The sequence below is a fragment of the Felis catus genome, chromosome A3, assembly GCF_018350175.1.
Source record: "Felis catus isolate Fca126 chromosome A3, F.catus_Fca126_mat1.0, whole genome shotgun sequence".
NCBI classification, from domain to species: domain Eukaryota; kingdom Metazoa; phylum Chordata; class Mammalia; order Carnivora; family Felidae; genus Felis; species Felis catus.
Genome location: NC_058370.1, coordinates 118,705,690 through 118,718,795, shown reverse-complemented (window position 1 = coordinate 118,718,795; position 13,106 = coordinate 118,705,690). Strand labels below are relative to the sequence as shown.

The following is a 13,106-nucleotide window of genomic DNA, read 5'->3' as shown; positions in this document are numbered from 1 at the left end:
GGGTGGTGGTCCTTGCAAGGGGCGGCACCGCTAGTCACCGGGAGGCGGAAGCAGGAGGCGCCCAGGCGCGCGAAGCGGGCGACGGGCAGGGAGGTCACCACTGGTAACTCGGTTCTGCTCGGCGCGGGTCGAGGTCCGGGCCCCGCCCTTTGCCACGCCCGCCGCGGAGCGCGGCGGCGGCGGGCGGGGCGGGGCCCGGACCCCCGCCCCACCCGGCAGCGGAGGCCGTCCCTGCACAGACTGTCCAATGGCGTGTAAGGGGCGGGACCCGGCGCACACCTGCCGGCCTCCGGGCCAAGAACCAGGTGCAGGAGCCGGTCAAGAACTGGGAAGTCAGAACCCAACCACCCAAGATGCTGAGCTCTTCCCAGAGCCCTCAGACTGGCACCTGGACAGAACCCTTCTCTCTGCTTTTGGGTCTTGGCGCTACCCTCTACTTGGGCTACTACTGGATATGTGTGCCCCAGGTGGGTGCGGGTCTAAAGCTCTGGCCGGCGGGTTTAGGATACTCGGGCCTAAGGGCCAGCTTCCAGCCAGGGGATAGAGCCCTTTGTGGGAGGTGGCATGATTGGGCCCCCTGCCCCAGGTGAAATTTGATGCCCCAATTCCACCACCAGCCCTGCCATGCTACAGCAGTGTTCTGCTTTGCTATTATCACCTAACGAAGAGTTTTGCTTCTTTGTCTGCCTAGATTCTCTGCGTCCCAAACGCTCCCCATGCCAGTTGGGCCTTTCAGCCATCAGAGGGGTGCTGCTCCCTATGATAGAGACAAACAGTTGAGGAAGGGCCGGCTGGAAGGCATCCTCAGGTGTCAGGGAGACGCTTTCCTCTTCTAAAAAGGCAGTCGAGTTGAGTTTCTCACTAACTTCACAGAACAAAGGAACCGGAGGCCTGTGCAGATGTGGCTGACTCCCACCATCCTGTCCACTTAGCAGAGCCTTGCTTCTCTTAAGGGCGGGTGGAGGTTCCCTGTGTAGCTCAGGACTCGTGGATAACCCTGTCGTTGTTCATTCAGCCCTGTGTTAAGTTCTAGGCTCTCCGCGTATATATAATGCAATGGTAAAGTCTCAAGAGGTTGATTTTGATGAACTTGGACACTGAAGTTGAACACTGAAATTTAGACAAAATACACAATTCATATATCCAGAAAAATCTAAATCTTTTAATCTTCATTAAGCTGTTCTAGGTAACTGAGTCTAATGAAAAAAAATCTATCGACTCAAGCCCTTAAAGATCTATAGGGAATTTAAATGTTATCTAAACTTTCTGTATTTTCAGAGCTTTCTACATTCGCATGTATTAAATCTGCCTTAATAAAACAAAAATCCAAACCTCACAGTACCCTATAAATCCTACCTTATATGCCTGATTTCAAAAGTCAATCATTTCAGACCAGAGCTGTCCTTAATAAACATTTTCCTTTGCTTGGACCAGCCACAAAGAACTCTGCCATTTTTTACTCCAAACCCCTCCTTGACTTCCAAATATTGGTTACAATGCAGGAAAAAGCACATTCTGGAAGCCCTGAGGAGTTTGGATTGTCCAGCATGATAATGGACTATTATTGATTTACCCACAGTGACCAATGGCATGTTACTAATTAATTCTCAGGAATGAGTCAAGAAATACTTCACTATGGGGCGCCTGCGTGGCTCAGTCGGTTAAGCATCTGACCGGCTCAGATCATGATCTCGCGGTCTGTGAGTTCGAGCCCTGCGTCGGGCTCTGTGCTGACAGCTCACAGCCTGGAGCCTGCTTCAGATTCTGTGTCTTCCTCTCTCTCTGTCTCTGTTTCTCCCCCATTCATGCTGTTTCTCTCTGTCTCAAAAATCAATAAACGTTTAAAAAATTAAAAAAAAATACTTCACTAGAGCTAAAATGAAATTAACCCATATAAATCAAATGTGTGACCTAGTTTATTCTACACTACTGAGCTTATTTGATCAAGAATTCCCTAAATTGGGGCACGTGGGTGGCTCAGTCGGTTAAGTGTCCGACTCTTGATCTCCGCTCAGGTCAAAATCTCGTGGTTCGTTGAGTTTGAGCCCCAAACTCTGCCCTGACAGTGTGGAGCCTATATGGGATTCTGTCTCTCCCTCTCTCTTCCCCTTCCCTCCTTACATTCTCTCTTTAAATAAACTTAAAAAAAAAAATTCCACAGATTGATGACAACTCAAAATCCTGGCAATTAGGAAGTAATATAGTACGGTGATTAAGAGCATAAGCTCTAGAGTCAGACCTGGGTTTGAATTCCAGTTCCGCCACCAGCTGTCTTTGGCAGGCTTCATGACCCTTGACAACTTACTCAACATTCCAACCTGTTCCCACGGGGGATCACAGGATCTACTGTCAAAGAGCTATTGTGAAAATCACAGGGTATAATTATGTAAAGTGCTTAGCACAATGCTTGAAACATGAGCACTCAATAAATTCAACCTACTAGTATTGGTGGTAGTATCATAATTGCGGATTCTGCTTTGCCTCTTGCTTGCTGTGTGACTTTGGGCAAACAACTTAAACTCTTTGAGTCGCTGTTTCTTCACCTATGAAATATGCTCCCTCATAAGGTTGGGCTTAGCCTAGAACCTGCATATAGCATACAATGAATCTCAAGCATTATTTTTCCGGGGGTTAAAGACCATGTTATGAGTCACATCTCTCAACAGCTGCGCTAGCAACTTGGCCTCTCTAGTTCATAATTTACCTAGCCTTTTTTGGGTACTAAAACTGCAGAAGACATAGGAATCTGGTCCTCAGGTTCCTTAGGGTTTGCAACAGCAATAGAAATTTCTTGAGACTGACCTTTTGGCTTTGTACAGCATGCCCCTGTTTCATAAGCCTGCTATGCGGCTAGCCCTCTCATTCACTTGATGTGTACCCAAGAACCAAGCAGAGGGGTGGAAAGTCAGAGCCGAGTCCCCACTGACTTGTCTGTCCCTGCCATTGTGTTACCTTCCCTCTGGCTGGCATGAAACACGAGGAAAATCTGTTCACATCGAGACCATTCCTCCTTTGGAGTATGGTCTGGCGACAGGGGTCCTATGAGCGAGAAAATGAGGTGCTGTGGTAGAAGCAGCAGTGAGCGCGTGGTAGGGAGGGAACGCGAGTATGTGGCAACGGGGTGCTAAAGAGTATGTGGCAACGGGGTGCTAAAATCAGGCGCAGCCAGCATGGCTGGAGCTAGTCTGAGGAAGAGGAGTGTGGTAAATCAATTGCAAGGCAGAAGTCACAGATTGAATGGTACTGCATTTCTTCAGCCTCTGACTAGGATGCCAACCCTTTCCGCAAGGACTCAGCCGGGCAGTTGATATTACCTGCTCTCTGCAAAATGGGTTTGGGGCACAGATAGCCTGAGCGGAGGAGTCAGCACTCAGTCAGCTGCAGCAGTTCCCAGCCCTGGTTCCAGGTCAGTTGAGTCCGTGCCGGAGGTTGCCCTCCAGGACTGGAGTTCTTTGGGGCTCCGGCTGGACTCTATTATAAACAGAGGTGACGTGGCCATTCCAGGCTAAGGTATGTTAGGTCTCTCACCCCCAGAGGCCGGCCTCTGGAGAGGGGTTGCTCTGGTGTCAGGTGCCTCACTGGCTGTGCAAAATCCAGGGGAGTGAGGTAGACTGTTGTGGTTACAGAGGCCTCAACTGGTGACTGGGCCCCGGTTTCTGGCCCTCCTGGAGCAACACTGTCCGATCACTCTAGAGACTTTCTACCCTACGCTGTGGTGTTTTGAGGGGCGGCTACAAACCATCTTTCGAGTCTTGCTGCAGTCTCGGCCTCCAGTCCCTTACTGGAGGTAAGAAGGGACAGAGCGGGTGAACGGTAAGCTGCAACTATAGGGAAATCCTGTCTACTTCTTAAAACTGAAGGTAATCTTTGCCCCACGTACCTCAGTGTGTTGAGGATAACGAGAGTGGTTATACAGAAGGGCTATTTAATTGCACAACAGTGAGGTAATATTTAATCTTTTACGTCCCATTACACCTTGTTATGGTCTTAATGTCGGGCACAGTGTGTGCCCTCAAATGATACAGGAGGGAAGTTGTGGGAGTTGTTTGTGGGGAACAGAGGTAAACCTTCTGAAGCACACGGAGTTCCTCATAGTATCTTGGTGTGCCCTTTTCTCCAAAACCACAGCGAAGTCCTCCAAACCCCAGATGGAGGACAGCTCCTGCTAGACTGGGCTGGCCAGCACAACAGCAGTCAATATCCTGACCGCACCACCCAGCCCATTGTATTACTGCTTCCTGGTATCACAGGCAGTAGCCAGGACTCCTATATCTCACAACTAGTCAACCAAGCTCTGAGGGATGGTTATAGGTAAGGATGGGTCCAGCCCAGAGGCAGTGGGTGGTATCTGAGGCCTTGTAATAGGGAGGCCGATCAAGACCCTGATACCTCTGGGAAGAGCGCACTATATGAGGGGCACTTCTGACTGGGGTCTTCCTGAAGGCTACCAAAAGGGGAGCGGGGCTTCTAGGAAAGGCCTGGCTGAGACGTACCTGTGTGTGTCACAGAGCTGTTGTATTTAACAACCGAGGCTGCCGTGGGGAAGAACTGCTGGTGAGTATCCTTTCCTCATCGTAGCCCTTCACCCCACTCCCTTAACAGATCCTTGGCCCTGGGGCTCTACCTACCCATCCTTCTTCCATTTTCCTTCCATCTCTCGAACCCTCCCATCTTTCTGCTTCTGGCCAGGGCCTCCCTCCCTACCCAATTATCTGGTTTGCCTCAGACTCACAGAGCCTTTTGTGCCAGCAACACTGAAGATCTGGAGACAGTCGTGAGCCACATAAAGCACCGCTACTCCCAAGCTCCACTGCTGGCTGTGGGCATCTCTCTTGGAGGGTAAAGGTTGCCTGGGCTTGACCCAAAGGTCCAGTCTTCCTTTGTTTCCTTCCCCATGTCTTCTCCCCCTTTCCCAACTCACTAACGCAAACCCTTCTTTCACGGCCCCTGGATCCATCCTTCAGGATATTAGTGCTGAACCACCTAGCTCGAACAGGGCAAGATTCGGGGCTGGTGGCAGCACTGACTCTATCTGCATGCTGGGATTCCTCTGAAACCACCCGCTCCCTGGAGACCCCACTCAACTCACTGCTCTTCAATCAGCGCCTCACTGCCGAACTCTGCCACATTGTGAACCGGTAGGGTTTTAGCAAGTGGGAGGGGGCAGCAGGCAGGATGGGATGGCAGAAATACCAGGTTCTCCCAGTGCTCAGACTAGTTTTGTAACTGGGTTTGCTTATTCATGAGATACGATAGGGTCAGGTCCAGGAGAGTCACACCTCTATGAACTCTTTTGCAGAAATAGGAAGGTGATGGAAAAGGTGGTGAACGTAGACTTTGTGCTACAGGTAGAGTCTTTCAACCACCACCCCCTACCCAAAATTGTTCAGTATCTTCTTATTCCCTATCCTCATGCTAGCCTACCCCACCCTCTACCACATGCAGGCCCGCACAATCCGCCAGTTTGATGAGCGCTACACAGCTGTGGCTTTTGGATATCAAGACTGTGTTACCTACTACCAAGCAGCAAGCCCAAGAACCAAGGTAGATGCCATCCAGACCCCCGTGCTCTGCCTCAATGCAGCTGATGACCCCTTCTCCCCAGTCCACGGTGAGCACCCTGAATCTGGATGCTTTACAGGCCCTGGGGAAAACAGGTGGTGAGGTGCAAGGGGAGAGAGACTGGGCTCTCAGAAAAGGCCAGTTCCTGACCTCCTCTCTAACCCCTCCCCAAGCCCTTCCCGTACAGGCTGCCCAACACTCTCCCCATGTTGCACTGCTCATCACAGCCCGGGGTGGCCACATTGGCTTCCTGGAAGGGCTGTTCCCCTGGCAGCACAGCTACATGAACCGCCTCTTGCATCAGTATGCCAAAGCCATCTTCCAGCACCCAGTGTCACTGCTTAACCTCAGGGATCTCTCACCTCCTGAGGGAGGCAAGAACTGACAGGAGTACCACCAGGGTCTCAGTTCAGTCTTTGCTTGTTTATTAAATATCAACTTTTCCTGCTGAATGTGCTGAGGTTCATTTTCCCTTTTCTCAAGGGTAGGGAAGACCATCCAGGAACTTATTGTATATGTCGCCTGGCTGGCTTGGAGCTACCCAGCTGGACCCAGAGATTACTGCCTGGGTCTTCCTTTTGCCCCTTCCTTCCCTAACGGCCAAGTCCCAGGCCAGTGCTTGCTTCAGCAAACGCCAGGGGTTCACGTGAAGACCAAGTGATGGACAGCAGTACCCCCAGGTTCTTGGGCATCCTCACATATTTCTGGAGAAAGGACAAGCTCAACTTTGGAGCCTCTGGCAGGCAGAGGAAGAATGCAGGTGGTGTGGCCTGGCCTTCAGATACCACTGTCCTGGGAGGATCCACGGATGAAGAATGAAGGGTTCTCAGGATTCAGAGTCACACAGGGCCATAGCCAAGCTTTAAGTGGGCAGGGCAGGCAGCGCCCGTCAGTCTCATCAGAGGAACGCCAACTATGGATTCAGGTGGAATGAGCAATGGGGTTCAGGCCTCCACTCTGTTCTAGAAGGCAGTAATGTCCAGGCCCCTGATTCCCTAAGAGCAGAAAGGCTAAAGAAAACCTGGAAAGACACTCTGGAGCAGCAGGATGGTCATAACAATAAGTCCAACACATAGCAGGAGCAGCAGCCACACAGGAACACTCCCTGCAGGAGGGGTAAGGGAAGAAGTCAGCAGGCAAAGGGGCTTCACAGCCCTAAGAACAAAACCATTCAAGAAGGGGACAGATGGCTACAAACAAGCGGCCCATTCTCCAAGGGGCAAGTTTTTGCTATAGCTAGAGGTAGGGCGGTACCCACCCCCATCCCAATGACTCACTCCGTGAGGGCAGCAAGTGCAGCTGGCAACGACTATCCACAGCCACAGAGAACAGGGCAGTTTCATGGAAGCCAAGGAGCTCTGGACCACGACCCTTCTCAGGTAGAAAGGCCACATCTGTCACGACAATGCCATGAGCCTCCCTCACATAATAGAGGCGCTGGAGACAGGAGAAGAACTATTGAAGGATGGCCCTGTTCAGAACATTCCCCTGGAAAACAATCTCCCTGTCCCCAGATGGCTTTTCCTCTAGAGCTGGGCCAGACCCTTCCTACACACTTAGGTTCGAGCAGGCCCAGAGTCCCCACCCCAAAGAGCCCTCAGGGCTGTGCCCACCTTTACCCATTACCTGGAGAGAGAAAGCTATGTAGATGGCAACAGAGCCAGTGACTGTGCCCAGGCCTAGGAAGGTGCCCGATTCGCTGCAACAAAAAATAAAGTGCTCACTGTCCCGGGGGCCTATGCAGCAACATTCACCAATAGTACTCTTCAGAGCCTCAGACAGGACATCCTTCCAAGCTCCCCAGGCACCCCACAACCAGCCAAGTCACCACTGTCTCACACCTGACACTAAGGCAGGAGATGACTTCATGGCCGCAGGACTTAGTCCGAAGGGGCAAGAAGGTGGAACCATCCCAGGCTGTGAGGTAGCAGGGTGGGGGCTGGCGCAGACGCTTGTGGGGAATCTGCACTGTGAAGAGTCGCAGCCTGGCAGGCTGGTCTGGAACCTGCCCAAACCTGGGGGCCAGGTGAGAGGATATTCAGCTCCTGGGGCCTGCTCAGCCCTTCTCAGAGGTTTGTGCCCTCCTGCACCCTGGTCAGGCCTGGGGTAACACCCACCAAGGCTACAATCCTCCCCAGCTTCCCCCCAGTCTCTTCCCTCTCCCCCACCACATCTAGGCTGTGCCTCTTTTAGCTACCCTCTGGGGTCTCACACCTGCAGGCCTGGTAGCGGTAAGGCGTGTTAGAAAAGGTGGGTCCGTTCTCTTGCCAGTGCAGCTGTGTCACCAGCTGATCCTTCTGCCACACGGAGGCCTTAAGGTCCCAGCCCACAGTTACCAACTAGTCAGGAATCAAGATTCCAAGGATGGACAGTTAGGGGATCCACTTACTGGACAAGCAGCATAATCACCTACTTTTTTGACACTCTCACTTCCTCACCTTGCCATCAGGCCCCAAAGCCAGGTCCTCAATCTCTCCTTCATGGGCTCTGAACTCCAGAACTTTCTCTAGGCTGGGTACCTGCGACCAAACCACCATCATGGTTACCCTAGGTACCCAGCAAGGGTGCAATGATCCCCACCCTTCTTTTTTTCTGCCACTCAGTACAGGCTCCACTCAAGTTTCCCAGAACCCATGATCAGTTCATCACAATCTGACCTTGCTGCTACTGACACTCATCCTCTAACCCACAAAACCACACCTTCCAGATACGAACGTAGCCATCCGTCCCTCCAGTGGCGAGCAGGGTGTTATCATGGTTGAAGCATACAACTTTTTGCAACGGATCAGGGCTGAAGTCTGTCTGCACCGCTTGCAAATTCTCTACACTGAGTTCTACTCCCTCCTGGTGGGTTTCGGCTCCAGACTTCTTCTCTACTGGGGCTGCCCCCTTCCTCTGTCGTGGCCCCTGTTCCTTGCAACCTGAAATACAAAGAGTCTGCCAGGTTTCAGGGCCCTATAGTAAGTAGTACTTGCCCCCTCCCTCGTAGTGAACATCCAGCTTCTTGCCTGCTACCATAACCCACTTCCAACCCCTTTTTTTGGAACCAAAATAAGTGATCTTACTCATTTAACCCTTACCCCAAAGCTAAAGAGGGAGCTTCTCACCTGCCTTCTCTGTCTTGTTTTTGCCCTTCTGCTGATGGGTCTGGAAGCGCAGAAGCTGACAGTGGGCATCCTGCCCTGCAGCAAGGATGTTACCAGCCAGCGCCAAGTTCATGGTAGCCCGTGTCTCTGTGTCATGAGAGTGTAGCAAAGAGGCGCTCAGGCGCCCATTAATTTGTTCTAGCTGCAGAAAGTGCTGTGGAAGAGGGAACCAGGGTGAGCAAGGTTCAGGGGCGCCCAGAGAGCACCTCAAGGACAACCTTACATCCTATAGTCTAAAGCCCTATCTCTTTGCTTACTACACTTTCTACTTAAAAGGCTTTTCCCAGCCTGCTTGCTTCTTTCCTTTTCTTTCTTTCTTTGGAACCTCACAAATCTGTACAGCAAGGAGGGTTGGGATTAATACCTCCAGTTTACAAAATAATTGGGTAATCCTCAGAAGAGTGAAGAACCCTTGCCTAAAGACCAAATGCAGCACTCTTGCCGCTGCTAGAGAGCAGAGACACAGCTCTATGCGATCTCCCCAGAAAAGACCAGGATAAGACCCCTGGAGCTGCCTGTGAGGTTGAGTTGAAGCGTTCCTGCCTAAGCGGTGTCGTGTGCTGTTTTTACTCCACTTTACGATTCGTGGTAAGTTCTCAGGTGAAATTCCCGCCAGGGCGCCGGGCTTTCCACCGGGGAGGGGGCAAGCTAGAAATGCAGCTAGTGTGCAGCCGGAGGTACAGCCCACCCCCAAGGCCCCTTACCCCCCGTCGCCCGTGCCGTGACCGGCCCCAGTGGCCCTGAGCTCTCACCACGCCATTCTTTATGCCCGTCTTGGCAGCGCCTCCTCCGCCCGCAGCGATGAGCAGCCCCGCGCTGGGGTCGACCTGAAGCGCGTACAACGGGAACGGGGCCCGGTACAGCTCGGGCGCCCGGCGCCGGCCCATCCCGCTCGCCGCGCGCTTCACTGTCCGCACCGGGGCACCCGGGACATGCCACGCCCGGCTTTCGACCACTCGCCCTGCCGCGATTCAACTTGATCCCGTAGCCGCCAGGAGGATTCTCGACTGCTCCCTCGCTCCCTCGGAGTTGGCAAAACTCTTCACCCCACTCAGGAATCCATATCTCCGCTCCGAGCGGTCTTAACCCTGCCCGGTGAACGCGCAGTGCGCACGCGCACTTAGCCCTGCTCTCCTTGCGCAGGCGCAGGCCCGCCAATACGCGTCAGCACTAGCGGGCATCGGGATGACGCAAGCCCCGCGCCAAGATTCTGTCCGCCTGGGTCGTGAGTCTCCGTCGTGTTTGCGTGGGGTCAAAGAGGCAGGCTCCCCTTCCAGGGGATGTGCTTGGTGATTCTGGGGGAGGAGGGGAGCTAATAAAGGTTAAAAGAGGCTAATAAACCTTTACAGAAAGAAATCCTTGGATGCCCCTGGCTGTCAGTCCCAGGGCATGCTTCCCTTGATCTCTGTGTTGTCAATTCGAGCCCCACCTTGGGCGTAGAGATTACTTAAAAATAAAATCTTAAAAAAAAAAAAAAAAATCTTGGATTAGGGTTGTCCCCATTTCAGGAGTGATACCTGATGTGGAAGTGGGGTGGGGGGGTGGGGGTCAGAGCGGATGACCAAGAAAGAATTCTTGAGACGTCTTTGGTGCAAAAAGGTGGTTTTATTAAAGCCCAGGACAGGACCCTTGGGCAGAAAGAGCTGCACTGGCGCTGTGAGGGGTGACTGATGATATACTTTCAAGTTGAGAGGCGGTTAGGGACAGCGTAAGCCTCCAAGGTATTTTGGAAGCTAGGTTTCCAGGACCCTGAGGGGGCTGGCTGTTGTTAGGAAAACGTCATTTATTACTGGTCAGTAAAACCTCAGTCACGGATGCTTCAGATGTATATCAGTGGGCCATATGCTTGGAGCATGATTGCCAACATGTATCTTGAGGGGTAGAGATAAAGATTCCAAAGGAATTTTTATATTAAATTAGATCTACAGGATCCTAGAGGGGCGGGACAATGTTAAGCTAAGACTGACTTTTGCCCTTAGCAAAGTGTCAACATGGAGGCAGTTGAGTTTCCAGAGGTCACTCTGTCTCAAGGAATTGTCAAAGTGGTAAGGAAATGTAATTTTTTCTTTTGCCTTTGTTTCCTACACCAATACACAGGTGCAGCCTTTACCTTTTACCCCAGAGAGGAAGTGATGTGTTCCAGGTCACACACTTTGGAAATTTCACATTTGGGAACTTGAACTGTGTCTCTTGTCTTTTCATGGAGGCAGCATGGACTTTAAAGTCAAATTGGCTTCAAACTCGGAATCCACTGCTTCCTAGTGTGAGGAAACCACTATTTACCTTAACAAATCACCTCACCTCTGTGGTTGGCGGATGTGAGAACCGGCCATGCTTGCAGCTCTGTGACAAGGGTGACGATTCATTTTCAGAAATACCAAATAAGAGCTGAGCTGTCTAGTTACCAGTAGGCTTACAACCTATTGGAAATCTATATGAACTCCCCCTCCCCCCATGGAGTCTCAAACCCTTAGACACTTCACTTCCTGGTTCTTCTAACCCTCTCTGTTTTGTGGGCTTATTTTCCAAAGGCTTTGCGAGAGCATGCGCCAAAGAACAAAGGAGGGAATGAAAGTCTCTGCGTCGCCTCAGGAAATGTACATATGTTCCAAACAGACTACTTTTTGCCTTACGTGGGCATAGGCGAAGTCTGGGTAAGGCTGTAACCTCCATTGTACTCTGCCAATGAGGAATCAGGAGGGACTTGCACGCTAGGAAACAAATTGTTTGCTGTAACTACACCAGATGTGCCCGTCCATCGCACACCTGCTCTTGCAAGAATGTTGATTAAATCCTCGCTTCACTGTGCTCCGAGTCTCCACGTCCCTCCTTTGATTGGGTCAGTGGCCTTATTTCTCACATGCATTCAGGGGTTTGGGAATGGGGATTGCTCTACGCTGACACCCTCAGAGGGAGGTGACTTGGCTCCCAGGCAGGGTAAGTCTCTTTTCTGCCTGACATCCCACCTTCCTGAGGGGGGCCACTTGGGTTTCTGATCTTCAACATGAGGACTCTTAATGTTTCTCTTCAAGTGAACCCTAGGAATGTCCATCCCTTCAAGGAGACACCTCCTGCTGCTCCCCTGGCTGCCTAAGCATCTGTGTGTGTGTGTGTGTGTGTGTGTGTGTGTGTGTGTGTGTGATGTTTATTGCTTTATTTTTGAGAGAGACAGCAAGCACAAGTGGGGGAGGGGCAGAGAGAGAAGGAAACACAGAATCTGAACCAGGCTTGAGGCTCTGAGCTGTCAGTGCAGGGCCCTATCTGGGGCTTGAACCCATGAACTGTGAGATCATGGCTTGAGCTGAAATTGGATGCTTAACCAACTGAGCTACCCAGGTGCTCCAGTATGAATCCTTGTTAACCTAATATGATAGGGAAAGATAGGATAAAATAGGCAGAGAGAGAAAGATTAGGACCTGAGGTCCCTGGATGGGGAAAAACATATATTTTGGATCAATGCTGGGAGGGTCTGACCACAGTAAACCCCGTTGGGCCTAAGATTCCTCTCAAGAATGTAACAGACAATCCAACAATACATTAAAAAATTATTCAGGGCACCTGGGTGACTCAGTCAGTTGAGCGTCCGACTTCAGCTCAGGTCACGATCTCGCGGTCCGTGAGTTTGAGCCCCGCGTCAGGCTCTGGGCTGATGGCTCAGAGCCTGGAGCCTGCTTCCGATTCTGTGTCTCCCTCTCTCTCTGACCCTCCCCCGTTCATGATCTGTCTCTCTCTCTCTCAAAAATGAATAAATACTAAAAAAAATTTTTTTTTTAATTATTCATCATGACCAAGTGGGATTTATACCTGGGATTCAGGGCTGATTCAATATCCACAAAACAATCAATGTGATACATCACATCAATAAAAGAAAGGACAAGAACCACATGACCCTCTCAATAGATGCAGAGAAAGCATTTCACAAAATACAGTATCCTTTCTTGATAAAAACCCTCAAGAAAGTAGGGATAGAAGGATCATACCTCAAGATCATAAAAGCCATGTATGAAAGACCCACCACTAATATCATCCTTAATGGACAAAAACTGAGAGGTTTCCCCCTAAGGCCGGGAACAAGACAGGGATGTCCACTCTCGACACTGTTATTCAAGATAGTACTGGAAGCCTTAGCTTCAGCAATCAGACAACACAAAGAAATAAAAGACATCCAAATCAGCCAGAAGGAGGTCAAACTTTCACTCTTTGCAGATGACATAATACCCTGTATGGAAAACCTAAAAGATTCCACCAAAAAACTGCTAGAACTGATCCATGAATTCAGCAAAGTTGCAGGATATAAAATCAATGCACAGAAATCGGTTGTATTCCTATACACCAATAATGAAGCAATAGAGAAATCAAAGAATTGACCCAATTTACAATTGCACCAAAACCCATAAA

General features: G+C 50.8%; 2 protein-coding genes and 1 long non-coding RNA gene across 4 annotated transcripts; 2 read left to right on the top strand and 1 right to left on the bottom strand.

Moving 5' to 3' along the window:
* Positions 1 to 173: 173 nt before the first annotated feature.
* On the top strand, positions 174 to 6,016 carry ABHD1 (abhydrolase domain containing 1). Its single transcript, XM_006930445.5, has 9 exons — positions 174 to 467; positions 3,627 to 3,787; positions 4,129 to 4,311; positions 4,509 to 4,554; positions 4,727 to 4,839; positions 4,965 to 5,138; positions 5,300 to 5,348; positions 5,446 to 5,611; positions 5,736 to 6,016. The coding sequence occupies exons 1-9, from the start codon at positions 354 to 356 to the stop codon at positions 5,945 to 5,947; spliced, it is 1,218 nt and encodes a 405-aa protein (XP_006930507.2). The 5' UTR covers positions 174 to 353; the 3' UTR covers positions 5,948 to 6,016.
* Positions 5,965 to 9,807, bottom strand: PREB (prolactin regulatory element binding). 2 transcript variants are annotated; one of them, XM_003984402.5, is made up of 9 exons: positions 9,461 to 9,806; positions 8,670 to 8,862; positions 8,263 to 8,483; positions 8,001 to 8,081; positions 7,777 to 7,901; positions 7,404 to 7,577; positions 7,189 to 7,261; positions 6,840 to 6,999; positions 5,965 to 6,667 (listed from the first exon to the last, which is right to left on the bottom strand). In XM_003984402.5, exons 1-9 carry the CDS (start codon positions 9,593 to 9,595, stop codon positions 6,573 to 6,575), a joined length of 1,257 nt encoding a protein of 418 aa, XP_003984451.1. In that variant the 5' UTR covers positions 9,596 to 9,806; the 3' UTR covers positions 5,965 to 6,572. The 2 variants fall into 2 exon arrangements, with proteins under 2 accessions (XP_003984451.1, XP_019683330.1); XM_019827771.2 differs by lacking the exon at positions 6,840 to 6,999 and having other exon boundaries at positions 9,461 to 9,807.
* Positions 9,808 to 9,986: 179 nt separating this feature from the next.
* Positions 9,987 to 11,516, top strand: LOC109498331. Its single transcript, XR_002741269.2, has 2 exons — positions 9,987 to 10,971; positions 11,240 to 11,516. It is a non-coding gene; the product is annotated as an uncharacterized LOC109498331 (long non-coding RNA).
* The last annotated feature ends 1,590 nt before the right edge of the window (positions 11,517 to 13,106 follow it).